The 26,259-nt window shown below is 37.3% G+C and overlaps 2 protein-coding genes and 2 long non-coding RNA genes across 12 annotated transcripts in view; 3 read left to right on the top strand and 1 right to left on the bottom strand.

The window, feature by feature from the left end:
* Positions 1-986: 986 nt before the first annotated feature.
* Positions 987-5,307, top strand: LOC311035274 (uncharacterized protein). Its single transcript, XM_084043383.1, has 7 exons — positions 987-1,359; positions 1,472-1,487; positions 1,978-2,075; positions 2,184-2,258; positions 2,979-3,047; positions 4,203-4,264; positions 4,597-5,307. Exons 1-7 carry the CDS (start codon positions 1,158-1,160, stop codon positions 4,606-4,608), a joined length of 534 nt encoding a protein of 177 aa, XP_083899509.1. The 5' UTR covers positions 987-1,157; the 3' UTR covers positions 4,609-5,307.
* Positions 5,308-8,314: 3,007 nt separating this feature from the next.
* LOC311035272 (uncharacterized protein) overlaps positions 8,315-26,259 on the top strand; it is a 57,473-nt gene continuing 39,528 nt past the window's right edge. For 2 of the 9 annotated variants that reach the window (XM_084043381.1, XM_084043380.1), the window contains exons 1-6: positions 8,315-8,370; positions 19,182-19,214; positions 19,783-20,067; positions 21,239-21,502; positions 21,746-21,949; positions 22,063-22,078. In XM_084043381.1, coding sequence (XP_083899507.1) covers positions 8,337-8,370; positions 19,182-19,214; positions 19,783-20,067; positions 21,239-21,502; positions 21,746-21,949; positions 22,063-22,078 — 836 coding nt within the window. In that variant the 5' untranslated portion in view covers positions 8,315-8,336. Of the gene's footprint in view, positions 8,371-18,193; positions 18,229-19,181; positions 19,215-19,782; positions 20,068-21,238; positions 21,503-21,745; positions 21,950-22,062; positions 22,079-22,797; positions 22,896-23,079; positions 23,155-23,602; positions 23,672-24,657; positions 24,716-25,131; positions 25,194-25,710; positions 25,844-26,259 lie in introns of those variants that run through there. The other 7 variants (XR_014599684.1, XR_014599682.1, XR_014599683.1 and 4 more) reach the window with 7 other exon arrangements.
* Positions 11,949-21,948, bottom strand: LOC311035276. The gene is made up of 3 exons (XR_014599688.1): positions 21,842-21,948; positions 21,755-21,811; positions 11,949-12,009 (listed from the first exon to the last, which is right to left on the bottom strand). It is a non-coding gene; the product is annotated as an uncharacterized lncRNA (long non-coding RNA).
* On the top strand, positions 12,983-16,163 carry LOC311035275. Its single transcript, XR_014599687.1, has 4 exons — positions 12,983-13,469; positions 13,598-13,695; positions 13,955-14,005; positions 15,703-16,163. It is a non-coding gene; the product is annotated as an uncharacterized lncRNA (long non-coding RNA).

Genomic DNA, 26,259 nt, shown 5'->3' with positions numbered 1-26,259 from the left:
TGTTAAGGATCAGAGATCTAGACAGGCAGATTTGTATACAATCAGTTTCCATGCAAATTTGGACTTCTTAATGTAAACAGTGGGCAGATGTGATCCTGCAGCCCAGTTGGTCTCACATACGGGTATTCTCAAGCATAGACATATAGAGGTAGACGCCTCCTTCGGCTCTGAGGCATTGGTATCACGCCATTTTAGCGTAGGAAAGCTTCCCTGAAGCTTCCGTGTGTGTCACAGAAGGGGGCGTTCGGTAAGCCAATCAGAGGCAAGTGGGGGCAGGACAACTAGATTCTGACAAATCTTAGAAAAGACGCACTGTGATTGGCCAGTAGTCAACGCGCTGTGAGCGCTGTGATTGGCCAGTAGTCACTTTGAGTGTCCGTTTTCCTACGCGAAAATGGCGGCCGCGATACGAGTTGCTCCAACGAACTGCAGAGGCCAATGAGGTATCTAGGTTTCTATATCTATGTTAAGTGTGTGATACTGGGGGGAGTTGACACATTCTGGACCAGAAGTATGAATGCAGCACAATTTGGCAGAATAAAATAAAGACACAATTCTCAATTTAAAGTATTATTTATTAAGTGTGCCTGCCATGCAATGGCAAAACACTTATTGTAATCCGCCATTATACTTAATATAATATTTATCCTCAAAAAATTCGATTGACTACTCCTACCACAGTGCCACACGTATATATATATGTATATATATATATATCTTGTATGTATTTATTTTTTTATTTTTTGGGGTTTGGTTAATTTGTCATATTCGGTTCATATTCGGTCAATTTCATCTCCTCAATTGTTTAAAACGGCGCTGTCCTCTCACCTTGCGACTACCTGTTCATGTTTTCACTAATTATCAGTAACAGATCTATGACACTATGTATGTGCTTTGTGTATTGTTGTTATGTTATTGTTGTATGTTTTGTCTTGTTTCCCCCCCTTGATTGATGTTATTTTGTCCTGTTTATTTATGTTTTGTTTCTAGTTTATTTATTTATAATGCCAGCATTGTTTGTAAACTATTACACAATAACAGACATGACAGTGGTTTCCCAGCTTTATAACAGTAGTTAAATAACAGTTTTTTTAGGCATACACTATAGGGTATGCCCCCCAAATATTGTAACTTTACCCAATAGCCTAAAGGCTAAAATGTGTTGTTCTAATTCAAATCAGTTTATTCCTAATTATTTTCATTGCCGTTATGTGACACATCAACCTTCACTGACGGTAACTACTGAAGGATCGACTCAGCAGATTTCTCCACTTGTAGTGGGGCTGATTGTGGGACTTCTGGTTGTGATTCTACTGACTATCCTTCTGCTCCTGCTGTGTCGATACAGAACATCCAAAGGTGAGAACCACTCAAACAGGAGTTATATCAAAAACTGAAAAACCTCAGACTGGTTTATAGTGTAAAACACTCCTACCTAACCTACTTTAATTTTCTTGTCTTTTTTTGACAGATCCATGTTGTGTCAGGTAGGTACAGCTGTCTGTTTCTAGAACTGTCTCTGATGAAAATGGAAGTGTCAATTTCCCACAATTAGTCTACTATTACATGGGATTGGGGGAGTACGTGATAGGGTGGGTGTGGAAAAGGCAAAAAAAACAAGTAATAAATAACTGATTTGCGTATGAATGTTGCCATCATATAGTGTAAATGCTTGCAAACCAGCCTGAGCATTATTTCTGTGCTAATTTCTACATTTTAGACTGGTGGTTTGTGTGTTAAAACACTGTCTGTGTCGCATCACACTGACTGCTGATGGATCACTTGCCTCGTATCATCTGTGCTCATGATCTGGGAATTAGCTAAGGGAGTCACTAACTAACGTCTATGAAAAAGGTGACTTGTTGACTAACAAGATTAAAAACATTAGTCAACAAACCAACTATCAGCCCTGTCTGTCTCATCTTAAAACATGACCACATAGATTCTGTTTGCTATTACATATTTATCTTGAAATAGATCTGTCAAGTCCGAGGGAACCAACCAGGACTCTGTATCCGACCAGAGGATCAACCACAGAGGAAGTCCAGAAGATGGACACTCCCCATTTAAGCATGGTCAGCTTTTAGTCCAATCACAATCAATCAATCACATAACAGCTGATCAATAACCTGACACAGACATTTTCATGTCAGTCAATCAGTCAGTCATGTTCTTTCTTTCAGATGAGCCTGCAGCTGAGTCCGGTGATGTGACATATTCACAGATTGAAATAAAAAATATGGTCAAGAAAAAGAAAGGTGAGTAAACCAAAAGCATGGTGGAGCGAGGTTATGAACTGTATTCATAACTCAGCCCACATTGGTTGTGTATGAGTGGATTGTGTGTTCTATGTTGTCACTCATGCATTATTTAAACTGTTCATATTCGGTTCATATTCGGTCAATTTCATCTCCTCAATTGTTTAAAACGCCGCTGTCCTCTCACCTTGAGACTACCTGTTCATGTTTTCACTAATTATCAGTAACAGATCTATGACACTATGTATGTGCTTTGTGTATTGTTGTTGTGTTATTGTTGTATGTTTTGTCTTGTTTCCCCCCCTTGATTGATGTTATTTTGTCCTGTTTATTTATGTTTTGTTTTTGTTCTGTTTCTTAAATGTATTATTATGTACTCTGTAACTGCGGAGCCCCTTGAAAACGAGATGGTTCATCTCAAGGGGTTATTCCCAATAAAGAATTTCAATATATAAACTCACACACAGTCCATCACATAAAGCATGTTCTATGCCTTTGACAAGCCGTTGTCTTCCTAACAATGCACAAGTAACTACCTGTACTTATTATCTAGCTAGCTAAACATACATACACACGCGTTCCTCACAGTGTAAAGTAATGCGTATCTATAGTGAGCTAAACATAAATAAACTAACTTAAATGTTGTACATTTATTTACAATCATTTGTACGGGTAACCAGCTTAGACACAAGCGTTCCTAACAGAGAGTTTCCTTCACAGAGAAGCCTGCTGAATCTGATCCACTTGAGGAATGTTTGTATTCTGAAGTGAAGACTGGATCAGCCACAGGTAGGCTACATTGTACTTATAACTAATCCACAAACTTTCAGACACATTTTGCACAAACCTTTCACTGAAAATGTGATAAACCATCAATAAATCCACGGGTATATTAAAGCCTTTATACACATGGCAGATAATGATCATATTTGCATTCTGTGTGAATTACTCAAAACGCAAACAACAGTTTGAAAATGTTGCGCGAATTAGTCACGAAAAAAACGGCCTTTGTGTGTAAGGAACTTTAGATGTGTTGCTACAAAACCAGATTTGTGATACACCTCCAGGAAAAATAGTCAATGTTTTCTCTTATTCTCTTATTAGATTGTTAATCCTGTAAAAAAAAGATGTCATTGTATTCATTGCATACAACTGACCACGATTTTCCAGGCTGATTTCAAGGCAACTGACTTCATGTTAAAGTGGTCCCAGCTGACTTCCAGGCAGCCTATGGTGGCTGTCATTCCCAAAATGAGAGCCCAAAGGCAGATAGAAGTGCAGACAGTCTGTTTATGGTGGTTCTAAAAGGTCCATGTGGTGCATGGTGGTTTAACTAGGCTGACTGAGGACCCTCTGAGTCGGACTGAATCTCACTGAATATGCCCATTGGCATTTTACTATTGAATTAATGACAAGTATTGATATATTGATATATCAGGGACCCTTAAGCCCCCCCCCCCCAAAAAAAAAAGAAAAATAATAATAATGCCATAGAGCGAGGGTTAAGTTGATTATTTACCTCTATATATTTTTTCTTTATGAAATTAGAAATAGACTTCATAAAACTTTATATATAGACTTTGAAAGAAGCTGAACTGTATTCAGAATTCAACAGAATTATTCAGGTATAATACATTTTCGGGCCATTAGACGTCTAAAATACGTCTAAACGGCTAGGCTAAAACCGGGTTATAACTGGTCTAACAGTGAAAGGCTAAGCCTAGACATCTAATAGCCGACTATGGCTCACTGGGATGCATCTGTTCCCGTGAAAACACAGCTAGTTCTGAAAAGACAGACATGTAGGCCTACAGCTTTGTACAGTATGGTTATAAAGGCTGAAGATGAGTAATTATACTGAGAATAAACATACTGTCAAAATGCACTGCTTATAATTTCTGCTAAAATTCTCTGTGAACTACTTTCCATTCCCTGAATCACCAGCTCCAGAGAAAACTGAAGACACCATTTACTCTGAGGTCAAACCAGGAACAGCCCTCGGCTTGGTAAGATTCTATAATAGGCCATCCAGCCACTAGAGGATGCTGTTAGTTAAGCAGTGAAGGAGTTTTGAGGAAAAAGATGGTGTTACCTTGTTGTTAAAACACTTTTGTGTGGTGGTTATTATGAAGCACATAACTGAAATAAATCAATATTGAGCAACCCAGCAGAAAAACAGTTGAGAACAGCCACAGAAACACTTTAAAGCATACTGTATGTGCTTCACCTTTATGCTGTGACTTCCACTTCAGTATTACCAGACTGTAATATCTTGTATATCTGGGTTTGAGTTTTTTTTTCTTTCTTCTTTACATTGTATGTTATTGTTTTGTTCCAGGATGGTGAATGAAGATATCATTAAAACGTGATGAAGAGAAGACAACATGGAACTGCACTGGGACACATTGTGAGCTTGTAGATCTTCTATTTTCACTGAATGATCGGCCCTACAATAGGGATGCTAGGGTTCATGTGGTTTTGTGGTGCTCAGAAAGAACTCAACCTGATGGAGTCAGAGCCAGTGGTGGAAAGTAATTAAGTATATTTACTCAAGTACCATACTTAAGTACGATTTTGAGGTATTGTACGTTGTGAGCTTGTAGATCTGCTATTTTCAAAATAGTTTTATCCATTTGAAACCTGTGAAACGGGACATTCTGCGAGTACTTTTACTTTTGGTATTTTAAGTATATTCTGATGCCATGACTTTTGTACTGTTACTCAAGTAAATTTAGAATTCCAGACTTTTACTTGTCACAGAGTATGTCTACATTGCAGTATTGATACTTTTACTAAGTTTAAAAAAATAATACTTTTCCCACCACTGGTCAAAGCTGTCCTGCTTGATGGAGACCCTAGAAATATAAATAGCAATATGCAATGTATAGTGTCTGGCTTGGCAGTGTAGCGTCTTACTGTAAATAGACCAAACTCACTGTAAAGGAGTGCTCTTCTGTCTTATGTGGGTATTCTATTTGTAATACTCAGGGTAAAAGATTACAAGTAGGGGTAAGATTTCTGGTCATTATTTCTTTATGTCTGTATAGTATGACTTATTAACTTTTTTAAAAACTTTTTTTACATTATTATTTTATGGGGATTTGTTGGTTATAACGTTCTCGGTTTCTTATGACTTATATTTTACATAATAGTGTTGTATGACAATTCTTATTATTTTTGGACATTGTATAGTTTGTTGCTGGATACTATGATATTTGTTAGGAGCTTATTTTTTTTTACGACAGTATAATATGATTTATTTTATGACTGTAATATATTATTATCCATCAGTATGACTTAACTGGATTTATTTAGATAAAATTAAGTTGTAAGTACAATTTAGTGGGACATCCAACACTGTAACGTCTCAAGCCCATTCTTTGAGACACACATACAGGTATTTGGCCGATTCTGCCATTGTTTTGGAGGTGAAAACAACACAGGTCATGTGCCATTTGTGAGACAGATTATCATTACACAGTGAAATCTTTTTTCTGTTATAGTGCAAACCTATGGTTATATTGTAGTGCAGGGACCTGCAACAAACCACCATCTTGTGAATGACGATGATGACAGGATATCCAAATAATAATCTTTCAAGCTCCAGAACCACAGAAACGAGCCAAATCCAATCAAGAAGCACATCTGTTTGCTCCTCCAAACTCTCATGACATCGATTCTCTTCCCCCGTTTGCACATGTGTGTCACGTATCTGTAGTCAGAACAATGTGTTTCATCAGACTAAACAGAACATACAAGAGGTGTTATTATGTATCTTAAATATCTGCATCTGTTTTGCCTGGAAAAAGTAATCCAGGTGAAAAAGTAAATAAACAAAACATTATGGGAACACTGAGCTCATGGCCCTGAGACAGGCAAGAGGCCTCTATACATAATACCGGGAAAGCATTTGTGTCATTTTAGTTTTTTAGATAAAAAGCATTACTTTATACTGTGGCTATTAAAAAATAGCAGATATACAAGTTCATAGTGCGTCAATACGATCTTTTAGATCTGCTATTTTTTGAAAAATCTTGAACATTTGTGCAAATCTTTGAATATATTATTTTTATCCAGCTCATCGCCATTGTCATTTTCCTTAACTAATTTAAGCTATGTACTTTTTTCTCTATGTAAGCAATATACCTTATCATATGGAGAATTGACTATTGACTATTTTCATTGTCAATTTATAGTATGATGACAACAATGTTATTTTTGTGAATTGATCACATAGACCCTCCAGGCTATGGGATAGTGGAAATAAGCAATCGGCTACCATACGACACAAATTCTTGCAGAGAAACTCATGCCTGCATTAACAGACACACAAACATGCAAACTAAAATAGTATCAAATGTTCCACTGTGATGGAGGCTGTGTGTGACTGTGGTTTAATACACAGGTTGTTTCCTTTGTGGTCAGTGAGGACTCTAATGTCAGCCTAGACTTCAGTGTTTCATGTTGGTTATTATATTGTCTGTTTCACTCATAATGCTGTTTAATGTGTTTAAAAAACAATCTTGAACATTACAGAATGACTCAACAGATACATTTTCTCTCGGTGGTGAACGCAGATTTTTTATAGCTTTGTAGTGTTATTATTCATTACAGTATGAGCATTTCACTACCAAGTCATAATAGGAACATAATTTCCTGCTGTGTATCTGTGCATCTGTGAAAAAAATAACAAAATATTTGGACTTTCATTCAACTCAAGAAGACAATAGGTTTGATGCATTGGATTCCTTGTGGAAAATTTGACTGCCATAGACGCAGATCTGCGTTCTATTAAATTAATCCGTGGGCTGCCAGAAACTGCGTTCTGCGTTCTATTGTTTAATTGTGGTTTAATAGACGATCGTGCTGTTTTCTGTACATTCCGAGATCAGGTTCCCTTTCCACTTACTTCCGACTCACCCGGACGCAGAATCAGTGGGTTCCGTTTCCGGTTTTCGGTTTTAGCTTGAAAAATGTGATTTTTAGGCAAAATAGGGCCAAACACGTTTTTTCACACCGTATAATAAACGAACGGAGAGCTCCGGTTGTATATTTCTTTACTCTGGACGACGAACAGTTATCGTCGTTGTGTATACCAACGATCTGAAACCCGATCATAAGCTAAGCTAAGCTAAGATGCCCTGCTGAAGCGGGGCGGAAATACGTCTACAGCCACCGGATATGACGTTTGCAGGCTATTTGGGAGTGGCAGAGAGAGAGAATGGAGACGTAGAGAGAAAACTTAACTGTTTGAGTGCTTCTCTATCTGTCGTGTGTGTTTATAAACATAGCCAGACAAACAATTTTAATGGATATAACAATTCTGTGACCGGTTGAAAAGGGTTATAAAACACAAATCGCTGGCACTGGGGTGAGTATATTATGAATAAACTCTGGCAGTCAATGTGTTGTGATGAAATAAAGAGATGATCAACTTTTGGGGATCACAGGTCAAAGTGACCGTCAAGCTAAAAAAAAAAAAAAAAAATCATCGGACAGATGGATTTTCATGACACTTTGTAATGATCAGTAGACTGGCTTAATGTTGTGTTGTGAAAGGTCAATGCTCAAGGTCAGAATCGAGGTAAAATTTACATAATCTGTCATATCTTGAGTTTTTTTCTTTGTTCTTCATTTGTGAAAGACCATGGAGTTGGCCCCGTGTCATGAAGATACAATTTGTATGCAGTACAAGACATTTAATTCTACTTCTAAGCCATGCATAATAAGACTATATATCTATATGGACCTGCTATGAATGAGATCACATCTTTATTTAGTCCTCTCTTTAAAAAGACAGGAAGGAAGAGCAGATCTGAAAATGTTGAAATATGATGAGCTCATGGCATGAAGCGTACCCCCCAACACACACACACACACACACACACACACACACACACACACACACACACACACACACACACACACACACACACACACACACACACACACACACACACACACACACACACACACACACACACACACACACACACACACACAGCGGTATACTTACAGTATAAGGTCTCTGTGATCAGGAAGTTGAAGGATCTTCAGAGCCGTTCATCACAGGAGGGAATGGGTCTCACCTTGTTGCCCTGTGTGCTCCTCTGTGAGTATATCACTATTATTACTAGTATGTCTATTGAACTAGTATTTGAATCATTTCAATGAAGGAATATGTGGCTATATTGTACCATATATATATATATATATATATAGTAGTATATAGTACAAACACAATATTACACATCACACAATATTACACACTATATCAAAAAGTACAAACACTGATGATTCAACTACAATGTATACAGTACCCACTCATATAGTATACAACAAAACTTGTATTTATTTTACACATTAACAGATGATGATTATAGCTATCTGCAAGCAACAAAACATTTATTTGATATCATATCAGAATATAGCAAATAGTTTTACATGCATTTTCTTTTACATCATTAAGGCTGAAACTAATGTTAAGGTGCAACCTCAGATATTAAGATTGTTATTGTCGTTATACTTTAAGAGGTACTCATTAGATTTTTTGATTAAAGGGGAATTAAGTAATATTTAATATTAATAGTATACTACAGTGACACACAAAAGCATCAAAAGTTGCAGAACTGCAAGCTCGAAACGTGCCTCAAAGCGGTTTTGAGCTTGTAGATCTATTTGCTATTTTTTATTTTGCATCCTGAAAAGTAACACATTTTGTGCCAAAACACCACAATGAACAACATATTTTTGTCTAAAGTGCAGTAACTACGTTTTTGGACACACGGGCTTATTTATTCATCTCAAAGGTCAAATTTGCTTTCATGATTTTGGGGGATAAACAGTTACCTTATGAGCAGATATACAATTAGTATCACTTATAGCCTACTGATGATAATAACCCATTTGTCTGGCCAATTGAAACACTTTAAAGCCCTTTTTATGAGTTTAATTATTTGCGTAGTTACTGCACTTGTACTGCCTTACAACTGACTTTGTAAGGCATGTCTGTTGGTGTTGTGTTCATTAGGAATAATTTAATGCATATATTTATGCTTAGCTTGATATTGTCTCATCAATATGTTTCAGTGCTGAGTAGCTTCCTCTTCTATGGACACAGTCAAGGTGAAGATTTATTTTCTATCTAAACTCTTCATTCACTCAGTCAAGATCATATTAACCCCTGTCACATACTTTCTCCTCTCAATTATTACATATATTTCTGTCAGTTTACTATTAAATGCATCTACTCAACTTGCTTGTTGTGCTGTGATTTATTGACAGACAAGTCAGTTTGTAGCATTTGATTTTATTCTACTTGTGTGTTTGTGTTTTATGTGTTTGTGTAGAAACAGCTGTTCTGAGCCTGGAACCAAACTGGTCCCAGATATTTACTGGAGAGTCTGTTACATTCATATGTGATTTGAGAGAAGGACAGAAGACTGACTGGTATTATGGATTTTACAAAGATGGTGCTTCATTTTCCGAATACCGGCGTGTGCTGAATACATTTCAATTGCAACCAGGGCCTGGCTACAGCGGTGAATACCAGTGTGCTGGTTCTCTCAAAAAGGCCCCCCAGGTTGAAAAACTAAGTAATAAAGTCACTTTGATTGTATCAGGTAAGTCATATTGTTTTCATTTCACAGCCATTATATCGTCGCTGTCGGGTGGAAACCTTGTATGTCCAAAACCATTATTATTATTAAGTAAAATAGTGAAAATAGCTGATCTACAAGCTCACAACTTTTAGATCTGCTATTTTCCCTACTTTTGTGCGACACTCTTGTGAGAAGTAGGCCATATTCAGTTTAACGATAGTTCATGTAGACACGGAAGGCAGAATGTTTATATTCTTCATTCACACTCCCCGGACCCCTCCCCTTTCGCTTATACAGCTGTACTCCTTTAAGTCAGTACGTTCAACCTCTTGTCATTCTCATTCGCTTCAAGCCAACTCACTCACGCCCTCATACCCACAGTGCAACACTGGCGGGCCATTTAAGCAGCTTCTGCTCTCTGTTCATTCTACATGCTTAGCTGTCATTGCAGGTTGTACAGCTGTAGGTTTTCAAATGCCCTCCACCTCCCCGGCCTCCTCCCTGTGGCATTTAGTTCATATTGTTAAAGATTGATTCTGTGTTGTACTGTGGTTCTCTGGATTATACTATGATTCTGTGTATTGTACTGTGGTTCTATGGATTGTATTATGATTCTGTGTTTGTACTGTGGTTCTATGGATTTTACTATGATACATGGTAGTTTAATTAGGCATTGAAGGTTCAATGTTTATGTAAAACTGTATGCTATGCTCTGGGGGTTTTGTGATTGAAGATCTGTGACATTTTTGCACAGGGAATCTTTAATATCACAAGAGCAGAGTCACACCGCCAAACTTGAATGCAATATCATTGCATATATGGTAAATGGTTAATAAATAGTAAATGGATAATTAATGGTCTGGTTATTTCTGAGCTGAAGTGTCTAAATGAAATATAGTAGGGCATTCATTTACGAAAAAACAAAAAGTTGAAATATGGAGATATGAGGTTTCTGCCTGACAGCAACGATATGTAAAATCCTTCATAGCACTATATGAACCTTTAAAAAAAAAAAATATCCTGTGAGGATAAGTCAAAAGCATTTCAAATATGAAAATGATTTCTTCACATCGATTACCACAATATATTAAAGGTGGTGAGAGATATTGCATAAACATTTACATATAAACTACTTAAATGCATTTGAAAATAATGTCCGATGAACACAAATCATTACATCTTCTATTGATGTGATCTATGTTCCTTTCAGGACATTTCCTCAGTATGTTCTGCGTCAATATATTTTCTATACATTGAATATTTAACATTAATCACAGTTAACTTCCCACATTAAAAACACCATATGATGTAATTGATCTTGATTCATGACCGCTGTGTAGATGCCATAGCTGGAGGGATGGTCAAGCTGTGATTGGCTTGACCAATCACATTGTTGTTATCAGGCAGCAATTATTTATCAATGATTATTTTCAGTAATATTAGTTATTAATCTGCAACTATATTCATCACTGAGTATATGGCATAGCCACGTTATTGTCCAAATTTACTCAGTGTAGTTATCAGCTACTGTAGTCCACACAGTTTCTCCAGGAACTGACAGTTTTATGTAGTTATTCTTCCTAATCTGATCAACAGATAATAAACCAAAGGCCACACTGAAGGCTGACCAAACAGACCTACCTGTAGGGGGCAGTGTTACACTGAGCTGCTCTGTGAAAGAGTCATCTGGTTGGAAATGGCAATACTACCAATACCAACATGATACACACTCACTGATCAAGCATGATGGTGTTCAACACCCTGATGGATCAATCAGTGTGTCAGAAGGAGGAGTCTACAGGTGCTTAGGACATAGGGGGAAATCAGTTTACTACACTGAATACAGTTATGCAGTCTTAATAGACACAAATGGTGAGTACACTTGTTTTAAGTAAATGTTACGTGTGTGTGTGTGTGTGTCTGTGTGTGTGTGTGTGTGTGTGTGTGTGTGTGTGTGTGTGTGTGTGTGTGTGTGTGTGTGTGTGTGTGTGTGTGTGTGTGTGTGTGTGTGTGTGTGTGTGTGTGTGGGCCTAAATGCCTAATCTAATCTATTTATTTCAAATGCTATTTTCATTTGTCAAACTGTGTCATAGTGCCTCAACCTTCAGTGATAAGATCTACTCAACCTTCAGTGACAAGATCTACTCAACCTTCAGTGATAAGATCTACTCAACCTTTGGTCACTGGCACTGCTGCTAAACCTTCAGTGCCTGGACCTGTGGAACAGATTTCTCCACTTGTAGTGGGGCTGATTGTAGGATTTCTGGTTGTGATTCTACTGACCATCCTTCTGCTCCTGCTGTATCGATACAGAACATCCAAAGGTGAGAACGCCTACATTAGACGTATTACATCTATTACAATCACTGAGCAACTCTACCTAAATGATACTGTTGATTTCAATGCATAACAATTTAAATGTTCAAAGATTTATGGTACAATTCTTTATTTACAATGTCTGTCTGTCTGTCTTTCTTTCTTTCTTTCTTTCTTTCTTTCTTCCTCCAGACCCATGTTGTGTCAGGTAAGTACAGCATTACTCTGTCTATTAATAAGCATGACAGCAATACATTCCTACTTAATACATTTCTATATATTTAGGATCTATAATCCTTTAATTACAGACCAGTTCAGTCTCAGGTAACCCACCAGGGCTCTGCTGGAAACCAGGGGACCAATCAAAGTGGGGCTTCTGATGATGTGTACTGCCCACTGCAGCACGGTCAGTTTTTGAACCAATCATGTTGGTCAAGGACACTTCTGACAAGTCCTAATGACAATGACAAATGTTAATTTACAACTTCAAATTAAAAATAAATACCAATTCATTAAACAATGAATGTCCTTTTTGGAAGTATTATCACCTGTCTTCCCCCTTTTATAAATAGCAGAATAATTAACTGAATTGAAACCATGTGTGAAATATCAATAAGCATCACATTAATGCTTACTTTTATTTACCTTTAGGTGACACAAATGTCTATGGAGTAATCAATCACGAGGACTATGAAAATGGTACAGTATATAGGCTACTTTCAAGGTTCAGTCAAGTATCCACTGCTTTTCCTTAACTGCGGAATATGAAGAAATGTATTCACATCTCATTCAGTTGTGAATGGTCGGGCAGAAAGCTCACGATGCAGTTGTAAGCTTGTAGATCTGCTATTTTAGAAAAAAAGAAGAAGGAAACGCCCCCAAGGGTTGTCGTAAAAGAAAATAATGTTCAAAAATGAAATTTTCAGCACTGGATCTTTAAAGCACAATTAAACTTTAGTAGACGTTTTGGTTGGGTATAGTTACCTTACCATGATGTGACTTCCAAATATTGCCACGATTCTTCTCGTGACATTTTTTGAATATTTTGAACAAAACAATGTATGGGGGTCCCTGGCTTCAGATGGGGATCCATGGCCAAAAGCATATTTATTTAGGGGTCCTTGACATGAAGGACTTTGCGAACCTCTGATCGAGATTACAATCGCTGTGCAACTCTCCTTAAATGATACTAATGATTTCCATGGCAGAGCAATTTAAATGTTCAAAGATTTATTGCACAATTCTATTTTTATTTCTTTCTTTTCTTTCTTTCTACAGATCCATGTTATGTCACGTAAGTACAGCATTACTCTGTCTTTTAATAAAAATGTCGGCAATACATTCCTACTTCGTACATAGTATGTCTATAGATTTCAAAAATATTTCTAATGCATTTCTGCTAAATATATATTTGAATTACAGACCAGTTCAGTCTCAGGGAATCAATCAGGGCTCCGCTGGAGACGAGGGGACCAATCAAAGTGGGGCTCCTGATGATCTGTACTGCCCACTGCAGCATGGTCAGTTTTTTTAAACCAATCATGTTGGTCAAGGACACTTCTGACAAGAACAACTCGTTCTAATTTAAATATGAATTCATTTACAACTTCAAATTAAAAATTAAACTTCATTCATTAAACAATGAATGTGATTTTTGGAAGTATATTAATATCTGTCAATTCCTTTTTTATAAATAGCAGAATAATTTACTAAATTGAAGGCATGTGTGAAATAACAACAATAAGCACCACATTAATGTGTACTTTTGTTTACCTTTAGGTGACACAAGCGTCTATGGAGTAATCGATCACTCTGATGACTATGAAAATGGTAGGGAGGACCGCCAAGGTTGTAACGTTTTTCACTTTTCACTCTTTTACTCTGCGATCTTTTTACCTACATAATTATGTAATGTTTTCAAACAAAGGACCTACACATGTCCGCTATCATAAACCACTTAAAGTTTTTCAATTGATAAAACAGGTTATGAGTTATTAAACCGAAAGACGCTGTTCTGATGTTACATTTTAAGAGCATATGAGACTAATTAACAGCATGTAACAGCATGAGTTACTAATGTAACACTGCAAAAAAATCAGCATTAAACAAATCGTTTTCAGCTTAAATCAATTATATTTATTTCAAGCAACTGTTTTACATTGTTTTCATACCAAGGATGTGATAAGATAATGTATCAAACATAAGGAATTTATTAAATATTACCGGATGGCAGTTTGAGTGAATTCCATGGGAAAATACATTGATTACACCTAAAACGATGTGTGTTACAATTGGACCGCGCTGCGCTCCACTGCTTTGGCTTTGTTTACATAACAGAACTAATGTGCATATATGCATGTAGTTCACATTAGTTTCAATTTTGTTATGCTATATAGCGTGTTAAAACTATGTAAACTAGTGAAGAACAGATGCAGACAACCATGTGGATTTTAGCTCAGCAACATTAAAGGTAAAATTTGTAGACCAAAGATACTCAAGGTGAAAAATGTTACTTACTTTGAGATAAATCAGTTTTTCTGTGATAACTCTCTCTAGCCTGGATGAAAATACTATTTACTTCCTGGGCACGTTCATTACGGCACTGGTCACATACTGACGTGATGACATTATGGTGGCATTGACCAATCAAGAGAAAACATACATGTTACAACCATGACACGTTACAATTGTCAGATAAATTATTTAATTTGGTTTTATTGTAGAATATTAACATTGGGAAAACGTACGTACGTACCAACTTTGTCCGGTGGAAACCAAAACTGTTACTTTTCAGGTTTAGCATTCAAAAAAATCAAAAGTAGCAGATCTATAAGGTGAAAACGCGACACTTCGCGCCGCGTTTCGAGCTGGCAAATCGGGTACTTTTGATTATTCTGTGTGATGCTGTGGAATGATCAAGTAGGGCGTTAATTGACAAAAAAAGTTAAAATATGGAGATAAGACATTTCTGCCCGACAGCAACGATATACTATACGAGTCTGGACAGACATGGATGTCTGATAAGGACGAGGAATACAACCACACTGCAGTATTTATGGAATGAAGAAAGTAAAATCTGCAAAAAAAAATCTATCATTTTCATAGGAGGAATAACTGTGACAAAGTCACTGTTTGTTGTTGTGCATGCTGCATAATATCTTTATCAGTCATTGTAAATGGATGGGAGGAAAAAAAAGGGACACAACCTAAATCTCTACCAAAGTTAAATTGAGCTATAAGTTCTCATACCATATTGTTAACATCAGACACTCATTAGTAGGACCAGAGTTCAGAATTTAATGGATGTCGAGGGAAATTCCATTGAGCAAAGATATCTGTGATCAGTTGAGATGGAATGAAAATGGAACTTTAATGAATGACACCACTCACAACTGAATGAGATGTGAATATATTTCTTCATATTCCACAGTTAAGGGAAAGCAGTAGATACAATATTATACAGCATAATGTTCACTGACAGAGTTCCTGTTTTAAATGTACACTGTAACTTTTCAAAAACTCCTTAGATACAGTGGTGTAGGACAACCCAACATGGCACGTGAATGAAGTCAATGGATCTTCAGCAGTAATGCAGGGTACATAACAATACAAATGGATTTTCACCAATAAATGCAGGGTAACATTTACGGAGCCATCTACATACAAGAGCTATGTTCTCTCGCACACACACACGCACGCATGCACACACACAAAGTCACAGTTTGGATTGATGTAAGAAGACTATAATATATTGTTGAAGTGTCAATCGATTTATCTAGATGAGGTTCAAATGCATATTCACAGATGTACTACTGTTGTATACATGCGTGTGCAAACATGCACATGCACTCAACCACATACAGTATGTGCATACACACACATACAATGCTGACACCTAATTTACTCCTCATTCTAGCACATGAACTTGTGTAGTATACAAAATATAATTTTTGACAATTGTGATTTTAAATTATATTACATATTATATTAATTCTTTGTAGGTATTTGTAATCTTTGTAGGTATTAAGATATTTACATGATACGTTTACTGTATATGTTATGGTTTGTGTTTTACAGACTTTAGTTTTAATACATTTTAATGAAAATAGTTTAAAATTATATCTTTTTTAAGTCTTTTTTTTTTTTGATATTCAACCCATATAATGTCCGTACAGATTTTGCCCTGCTGTTTGAAAATACTTTCATTTATCTCAAACAAATATAATGCCATGTTTAGCTTGTATATTGTACATGTATATGTACGGTATGTGTTTCAGCAAAGAGACTTCCTCCAAGCATTTAGATCACACAGGTCCAACTGTTAAAAATTGTGATATGTCTTAGGATATCATTATCTTATCAACAAAAACAAACGGTGAACATTATTTTCTGTTTGTAGTACTATGATAGAGTTTACATTGCAGTTAAGTTTTAAATAAATTAATGATGAACAATATTTAGTTTTGTCTTATGGTGGCCTTAAAGCGGCACTATGTAAAAAAAGAAATTAATGAATAAAATGTAATCTTTTCCAATCTGTATGTTAGAGTTTTTTAATACAACATAACTTATGTAAATGATGTGGTTGTATTTTGTCTCCCTACTCTTCTAATAGATCGTGTCAAAGGTCATGTCTCAGGATCTGACACGAAATTTTACCTGATGGTCAAGATTCAATGTCTCCCCTGAGCAAGCAGGCAGGCTCTATTAGCTCAATGGTAAAAAAACGGGTTCCAGGAAACCGGGTTCAAATCCAGCGTATTAGAGGGAAGTTACAAGTTACAGCTTTAATATAGTATTATTATTGTTATTTATACAGTGGGTAGAAAAGACACAATCTGATTGGTTGAGAGCCGTGGTAATTACCACATACAGTAGCAAGTCTAATGTCTTTGTACAGTTCTACATCACTCCACCACTCAGAAGAAAGACACTTTCCACTTGATTGCTCTGCTCTTGTTGTTAATAGAATAATACTATAGGTTTGTATAGGGAAGCAAAAGAAGACAAACATGTTTCCTATTTCAAAAAGTGATGACATGCACAGCACTGTGGTTGTAGTGAGACGTCTGTCTTCCTCAATGTTGTGATACTTCACCCGTTTGTGGTCTTTGGTTATTATAGTTTCTTCACTGCATTGACCCACTCTGATGTGTCTATATATGGTAGTGGTGAGTATTCATAAACAGCCATGAAAATGCATGTAAGCACACACAAACAGACATGTATGTACCTGCATAAACACACACACACAGACAGGCAGACAGACAGACAGACAGACAGACAGACAGACAGACAGACAGACAGACAGACAGACAGACAGACAGACAGACAGACACGTACCTGCATAAACACACATGCAAACATGCAAACTTAAAATAGTATAATTTGGGAAATAATCATTCCAGACATTCTGGTAGCAGTTTAAAATCCTAGATGACATCTGATGGTTGGTTGGTTGGATGGATGTCTTGGAAAAGTATAGACCAATCACAGTGAACTACATAGCTCAGCTGGTGCTGATATACGAATCACAATCCCCTCTCTGAGCTGGGTGGGACGACACACATTGTGTTGAATTGATGCACACAGGATAACTCAAACCATGATTGCCATGCATTTGGCCCATACAGTATGTCTTCATCATGAAAGATACAATTTGTATGCAAGATATGTATTTCTTCTTATACATGCAGCATGAATTAGTTCACATCTTAGTTTCTCTTCCAAAAAGAGGAAGAACGTATCTGAAAGTACCCCCTCCACCCACACACACACACACACACACACACACACACACACACACACACACACACACACACACACACACACACACACACACACACACACACACACACACACACACACACACACACACACACACACACACACACACACACACACACACACACACACACACACACACACACACACACACACACACACACACACACACAGTAGCTCTTAGTTCACAGTGATCAGGACGTACTGTAGAAGGATTTTCAGTTCATCACAGGAGAAGATGCATCTCACCTTTCCCTGTGTGCTCCTATGTGAGTTTATCACTATTATTTCTAGTAGGTCTATTGAACTAGTTTCTAGTATTTGAACAATTTCAATGAAGGAATACGTGTCTCTACTGTAATTATATTTTGTATGTAGGGGATAGTTCACTCAAAAAACTTTTTTTTTCTATCGTCACCCCATGGAGACTTGAATTCATGAATATTTTTCATGATTGTTTTTGTCTAATTCCTAAGTCAATTATTTGATGACCAGCGGACTGGTAGGCAGCGGTTCCAGTAGGAGAGACAAAGGAGACTCTTTGTGTCTCCTACCAGAACCGCTGCCGGTCATCAAATGATTGGCTTAGGAATGCGACAAAAACAAAATAATATCCATGAATTCAAGTATCCATAGGGTGACTAATCGATAGAAAAAAAGTCATTTTGGGGGTGAACTATCCCTTTAAGCTGCTGAGTTTGAATACACTCAAATGTCATGGGAATCAATGTAGTCGTTTTTTTTTTTACGTAGAATCTTGACCAATGTTTTCACCTTGCTGTAGATTTATAATTTCAGCAATATTTTGATTTGCTATTAGCAATAACAAACACATTAAAAGACCAAAATACAAACACTGATGATGCAACCTACAGTACAGAGATGGCCTTTAGTGCCCACTCATATAGGCTACTGTAGTATACCATAAAACCATTTGTTTATTTTACACAACTACACAGCTAAATCAATGATGACTATGATGTCTACAAGCTGGAATTTTAATATTTATTAAAATCGTTTTTAAATGCATTATTTTACATCAAAACTAAACTATATTGTTAGTATGCAGCGTAAGATATGAAGCTTGTATGGCATCATACTTTATGAAAGGTTTTCACTGTTTTCTTCAAACCTCTGTCCACACACAAATAAAAGCAGAAAGATATTAAAATACTGATATTTATACTTAACTTGATGTTGTCTCTCATCAAATATCTTTCAGTGAGTAGCTTCCTCTCCTGTGGACACAGTCAAGGTAAAGATTGATATCTCTTCTCTTTATTCACTCAGTCAAGGGCGCGTGTTCTCTCCTCCGTGTCATCAGGGCCCATACCCTAGGTGGGGTTGGCGAAAGGGCTTTTCTGTGTGGAGTTTGCATGTTCTCCCCGTGTCTCCTAGGGTAGGTACCCTCACAAAAAACATGCAGTAATCCTGGTCACTATACTGCCTCCCCCTGGCCAGCTGGGGCGCCTGATGGAGGGGAATGGAACTGGTTGAAGGAGGCATGAGCTCGGCCCTGGTCTCCCTAGGTTGGCAGAGGGAAGGTAGTGCCCAGGATTACATAGACAATTGGCAGTGGGTGTAAAAAATAGGGGTTACAAAATCGTGGGATAAAAATGTAAAAGTAAAAGATCATATTTACTACTACAACTACTCACATTATCACATACTTCATCCTCTCAATTATTACATATTACATATAGTCAGTTTACTAATATGCATCTACTCAACTTGCTTATTACTCTGGTTAAGTGACAGATGAGGCTGTTTGTAGCATTTGGTTTCATTCTACTTGTGTGTTTGTGTTTTATGTGTTTGTGTAGAGAGACCAGAAGCTGTTCTGAGCCTGGAGCCCAACTGGTCCCCGATGTTTTCTGAAGAGTCTCAGTCTGTTACATTCACATGTGACATGAGAGAAGGACAGAAGACTGACTGGGGTTACAGACTTACGGTCAGAGATGGTCGTCCATTTGGCGAATACCAAGATCAGAATACATTTATATTGAGTCAAGCAGCAGGCTACAGTGGTGAATACCAGTGTGTTGGTTATCTCAAAAAGGATCTGCATGTTAAAAAACAAAGTAATAAAGTCACTTTGACTGTATCAGGTAAGTCATATCGTCATATATTCTCATCACTGTCATTATGTTTTACAATCATTCATAGCACTCAGACAGTATACTGTATATCAGTGGTTCTCAAAGTGGGGGTCCGGGAACTCCCACGGGTCCTTGGGGAGGTTCCAGGGGGTCCCCAGCTAAAGTAGTTAACATAGCATCACAAGGATTTTAACCACTTTTTCCCTTTATATGTTTGCTATTAAAAAATAGCAGATCTACAAGCTCACTGCGGGTCACTTCGTGCTGCGCTGTGAGCTTGTACATCTGCTATTTTTGATACATTTGAATTATTGTATTTTTTAAAACATAAATCTTCTCTTCTGGGGGTCCCTGGCACAAAACCTTTTCAGATGGGGGTCCGCAGCCAAATATGTGTAATTTTGGGGGTCCTTGACTTGAAAAGGTTTGAGAACCACTTCTGTATATTAACCTTTTAATTATGGTTCTCTCCATATAAAGAGATCATTATCCTGTAAGGATGTGACTGGGATATGGAACTTACAATACATGTATAAGTATTTCCAATACATCATTTATTTCTTCCACACATCAATTATCAGGCTATTTTGTAATTAAGGGTGGTGACTGGTGAGAGATATTGCATTGACATTCACATAAAAACGTCCTAAGTGCATTTGAAAATCATTTGTGATGAACCATAAAAATGAGCATGCCATCACATATGAATAATTTATATTTTCTATTAATTTGACCTATGTACCTTTCTGGACATTTCCTTAATAGTTTTTGTTTCAATATATTTTCTATGTCCAATAATAATATTTAACACAGTAATCACAGTTATTTTCCGCCATTAAAACATAGCGTATTTGGTCTTTTTTTCTTTCTTTCTTTCTTTTTCATGACTGCTGTGTACAGTAGGTAGTTAGAGACAGGATCCCGTAGCTGGAGGGATGGTCAAGCTGTGATTGGTAATTTGGTCGTTATGAGGCATATTTATTCATTAACAATTATTTTCAGTATTAGTTATTATGAATCTGTAACTATTTCATCACTGTGAGTATTTGACATAAAACAAATTATTGTCCAAATTAGCATGGTAGACTACTCTGTGTAGCTTTCAGATAGTCAGTTTTTCCAGGAACTAACTGTCTGTTCAGTTCTAGTTTAACGTTTTTCTTCCTATTCTGATCAACAGATCATAAACCAAAGGCCACACTGAAAGCTGACCAAATACCTGTAGGGGGCAGTGTTACACTACGCTGCTCTGTGGATGGTTCATCTGGCTGGAAGTGGCAATACAACCGTGACCAACATAACACACTGATCAGGCAAGATGGTGTTCAACACTCTGATGGATCAATCAGTGTGTCAGAAGGAGGAGTCTACAGGTGCATAGGACGGAGAGGGGAACCAGTTTATGACACTGAACACAGTGATGCAGTCACAATAGACTCAATTGGTGAGTACCTTTTTTTAAATAAATGTTGCATGGCTGTGTGTGTGTGTGTGTGTGTGTGTGTGTGTGTGTGTGTGTGTGTGTGTGTGTGTGTGTGTGTGTGTGTGTGTGTGTGTGTGTGTGTGTGTGTGTGTGTGTGTGTGTGTGTGTGTGTGTGTGTGTGTGTGTGTGTGGCCTAAATGCTATAGCCTAATCTAATCTATTTATTTCAAATGCTGTTTTCATTGCCGTCATACTGTGTCATAGTGCCTCAACCTTCAGTGACAAGATCTACTCAACCTTCAGTGTCTGAATCTGCTCCACCTTTGGTCACTGGATCTGCTAAACCTTCAGTGCCTGGACCTGTGGAACAGATTCCTCCACTTGTAGTGGGGCTGATTGTGGGATTTCTGGTTGTGTTTCTACTGATCATCCTTCTGCTCCTGCTGTGTCGATACAGAACATCCAAAGGTGAGAACCACTCTAATAGTGATATAACAAAACAAAACAAAACAAAAGTATGTTGTGACACTGAAGAACAAAGAACTGGTTTAGCCTAAAACACTATTTGCTTTAAATTACAGATCCATGTTGTGTCAGGTAGGTACAACTCTCCGTTTTTAAAACTGTCCCTGAAGAAGAATCTCCTTAGTTAACTGGAAGTGTCAATCCTCTGCAGATAGTCTCTACATACTAAAGGTCCTTACACACCGGCGAAAATAGCGAATATACGCAAAATTCGGACTCGTTCCGAATAATTAAAAGACGCTTTTTCGCTTTTTCGCTCCATGTACGGAGCCATTGACTTTATAAGGTTTTTTAAAAAAACGCATTATTCGCACGAATAAATCGCCCCGGTGTGTAACAACCTTTCGAGTTGATGGGGGGAGTTCATTCATAGTAGTGGTAGGGGCACTGCCAAACTGGTGTTTATAAAGGATGGGGTGGCTGTGCCAACCCAACACTGGTGGCTGTAGGAACATGCACACAACAAGTAATAAATAACTGCTATCCAATGAATTATCCTACCTCATAAACGTTTGCTACCCAGCCTGAGCACTTTTTCTATGATAATCACATTCTAGACTGGTGGTTTTGTGTGTTAAAACACTACCTGTGTCGCATCACACTGACTGCTGATGGCTCACTTGCTTCGTATCATCTGTGCTCATGATCTGGGAATTAGTCATAGGGCTAACTTATTGACTAACAAAAGGAAAAACAACATTAACTAACCAACTATATTGGCCCTGTCTGTCTCATCTTAAAACATGATCACATAGATCCTGTTTGCTATTAAATATTTGATCTTGAAATAGATCTGTCAAGTCCCAGGGAACCAATCAGGATTCCATATCAGACCAGAGGACCAACCACAGAGGTAGTCCAGAAGATGGACTCTCCCCACTTAAGCATGGTCAGCTTTTAATCCAATCACATTCAATCAATCAAATAACAGCTGATCAATAACCCAACAGACATGTCTGAGAATGGGACCTCAATCAATCAATCAATCAATCAATCAATCAATCAATCAATCAATCAATCAATCAATCAATCAATCAATTAATCAAACAATCAATCAATGTTCTTTCTTTCAGATGAGCCTGCAGCTGAGTCCAGTGATGTGACATATTCACAGATTGACATAAAAAATATGGTCAAGAAAAAGAAAGGTGAGTAAACCAAAAACATGAAGGAGGTTATGAACTGTATAGTGGCTGTCTTAACTCAGCCCACATTGGTTGTGTATGAGTGTGTTTGTGTGTGTTCTATGTTGTCACTCATGCACTACTAATTATCACACACTTCCACACGTAATTCACATAAAGCATGTTCTATGTTAATGACAAGCCGTTGTCTTCCTAACAGCGTACAATCATTCGTATAGTTAACTACTTATCATTATCTAGCTAGCTAAACATAAATAAAAGTGTTACTAACAGTGCATAATCATTTGTACGGGTAGCTAGCTTAAAGACAAGTGTTCCTAAGGCCAGACCGCACCAATGCAACTAGTCGCACTCACAACTCCTTGCAACTGCCATTGGGGATAATGGTTGCAAGTAGTTGCTAGTAGTTGCATTGGTGTGGACTGGCCTTTACAGAGAGTTTCCTTCACAGGGAAGCCTGCTGAATCGGATACACTTGAGAGCTCTTTGTATTCTGAAGTGAAGACTGGATCAGCCACAGGTACATTGTGTTACTCATAACTAATCCACAAACATTCATATACACAGAATTTTGCACAAACTTTTCATTGAAATTTTGATAAATCATCAATAAATCCACAGGTTACCAAACAATCTGATGGACAGAATTTCCATGCTAAAAATATGATTGTCCTTTTGAAATAAAGACAGTGTTAGTGAAACCACCACTGGGGGCATGGCGGATAAATGATAATATTTGCGTTCTGTGTGAATTACTCATAACACACCCTTTGTGTGTAAGGAACTTTAGATGTTTCAGAAAAAACAGATTTCTGATACACCTCCAGGAAAAAGGATTTCTCTTATTGTCTTCTTAAATTGTTGATCCTGTTTAAAGAAATCATAATAATCATTGCCTTCGTTACATTATACAACGGAACTTATTTTTTCCGTTTTTTTTTTTTTTCTTGCTAAAGTGGTCCAGCTGACTTCCAGGCAGCCTATGGTGGCTGTCATTCCTAAAATGAGAGCCTAAAGGCAGATAGAAGTGCAGACAGTCTGTTTATGGTGGTTCTAAAAGGTCCATGTGGTGCATGGTGGTTTAACTAGGCTGACTGAGGACCCTCTGAGTTGGCCTGAATCTCACTGAATAGGCCCATTGGCTTTTTACTATGGAATGAATTACATGTATCTGGAGGACTGAGATATAATATTGATATATCAGGGACCCTTAAGCTCCCAAAAAATGGAGTGAAATATCCCCGCCCAAAAAAGAATAATAATAATCATGCCATAGAGCGTAAGTGGTTAAGTTGATTATTTACCTCTATATATTTTTTCTTTAAGAAATTAGAAATAAACTTCAGAAAACTTTATATTGACTTTGAAAGAAGCTGAACTGTATTCGGAATTTAACAGAATTATTCAGATATAATAAACTAGAGATGATTAAACAGATCTTACTCAAATATGACTACTGTATGTTCTGACTGTTGTGTTGTGTTGTGTTGTGTTGTGTTGTGTTAGGAGCAGGAGACCCAGATGTTACTTACGCCCATGGTTAACAAAGCCAAGAAAAAGAAAGGTAGGTGAAATACATACCTACGCCATGCCAATATACAAATTTTGTAGGATTTGTTCCTCAATAATCCCACTGAGCATTTTTCGTGCTATTAGACGTCTAAAATAGCCTACATCTAAACGGCTAGGCTATAAAACCGGGTTATAACTGGTCTAACAGTGAAGGTTTTTTTCAACGTCTCTAGGCTATGCTTAGACATTTAATAGCCGACTTTGGCTCACTGGGATGCATCTGCTCCTGTGAAACATAACAAGAAAACACAGCTAGTTCTGAAAAGACAGACTTGTAGGCATACAGCCTTGTATGGTTGAAGGCTGAAGCTGAGTAATCATGCTGAGAATAAACATAATGTCAAAATGCACTGTCTGCTTATAATTTAATATTTTCTGTGAACTATTTTCCATTCCCTGAATCACCAGCTCCAGAGAAAACTGAAGACACCATTTACTCTGAGGTCAAACCAGGATCAGCCCTCGGCTCCGTAAGATTCTATAATAGGACATCCAGCCACTAGAGGATGCTGTTAGTTAAGCAGTGAAGGAGTTTTGAGGATAAAGACGGTGTTACCTTGTTGTTAAAACACTTTTGTGTGGTGGTTATTATGAAGCACTAACGTGACACTGTTGTAAACGTGTCGTGAAATGAATCAATATGGAGCAACCCAGCAGAAAAACATGAAGGAGTTTTGAGAATAAAGACGGTGTTACCTTGTTGTTAAAACACTTTTGTGTGGTGGTTATTATGAAGCACTGACGTGACACTGTTGTAAACGTGAAATGAATCAATATTGAGCAACCCAGCAGAAAGAAAATGTTGGGAACAGCCACAGAAACACTTTAAGTCATAGCCTACTGTATGTGCTTCACCTTTGTGCTGTGACTTCAAGTTCAGTATTACCAGACTGTAATATCTTATTCACCGACACTCAGTGCATCTGGGTTTGAGTTCGTTTTTTTCTTTCTTTGTTCTTTACATTGTATGCTGTTATTTTGTTCCAGGATGGGGAATGAAGATGTCATTAAAACATGATGAAGAGAAGACACCATGAGGGAGTCAAATCTATTCCCACCACAACATGCTGCGCTGGGACGTGTTGTGAGCTTGTAGATCTTCTTTTTTCACTGAATGGTCGCCCCCAGAATAGGGATGCTAGGGTTCATGGGGTTTTGTGGTGCTCAGTTAGAAAGAACTCAATCTGATGAAGTCAGAGCCAGTGGTGGAAAGTAATTAAGTACATTTACTCAAGTACCGTACTTAAGTACGATTTTGAGGTATTTTTTTTTTTCAGTACAAACACTGACACGTTGTGAGCTTGTAGATCTGCTATTTTCAAAAGATAATTATCCATTTGAAACCTGTGAAACGGGACATTCTGCATAATGAGTACTTTTACTTTTGGTATTTTAAGTATATTCTGATGCCATGACTTTTGTACTGTTACTCAAGTACATTTTGAATTCCAGACTTTTACTTGTCACATATGTCTACATTGCAGTATTGATACTTTTACTTAAGTTAAAAAAATATTTACTTTTCCCACCACTGGT

Source organism: Gymnoscopelus microlampas (assembly GCF_963454915.1).
Source record: "Gymnoscopelus microlampas genome assembly, chromosome: 19".
Classification (NCBI taxonomy): Eukaryota; Metazoa; Chordata; class Actinopteri; order Myctophiformes; family Myctophidae; genus Gymnoscopelus; species Gymnoscopelus microlampas.
Note: the sequence above shows the minus strand (reverse complement) of the source record. Positions and strands in the feature narration are given on the sequence as shown.

What these genes read in the sequence shown, in the direction of transcription:
- LOC311035274 (XM_084043383.1), top strand. Translation starts at nt 1,158, where the DNA reads ATGTGTTGTTCTAATTCAAATCAGTTTATTCCTAATTATTTTCATTGC. An exon ending in ACACTCCCCATTTAAGCATG is followed by an intron (nt 2,076 to 2,183) that starts GTCAGCTTTTAG and finishes TCTTTCTTTCAG; the next exon opens with ATGAGCCTGCAGCTGAGTCC. An exon ending in GAAGACTGGATCAGCCACAG is followed by an intron (nt 3,048 to 4,202) that starts GTAGGCTACATT and finishes CTGAATCACCAG; the next exon opens with CTCCAGAGAAAACTGAAGAC.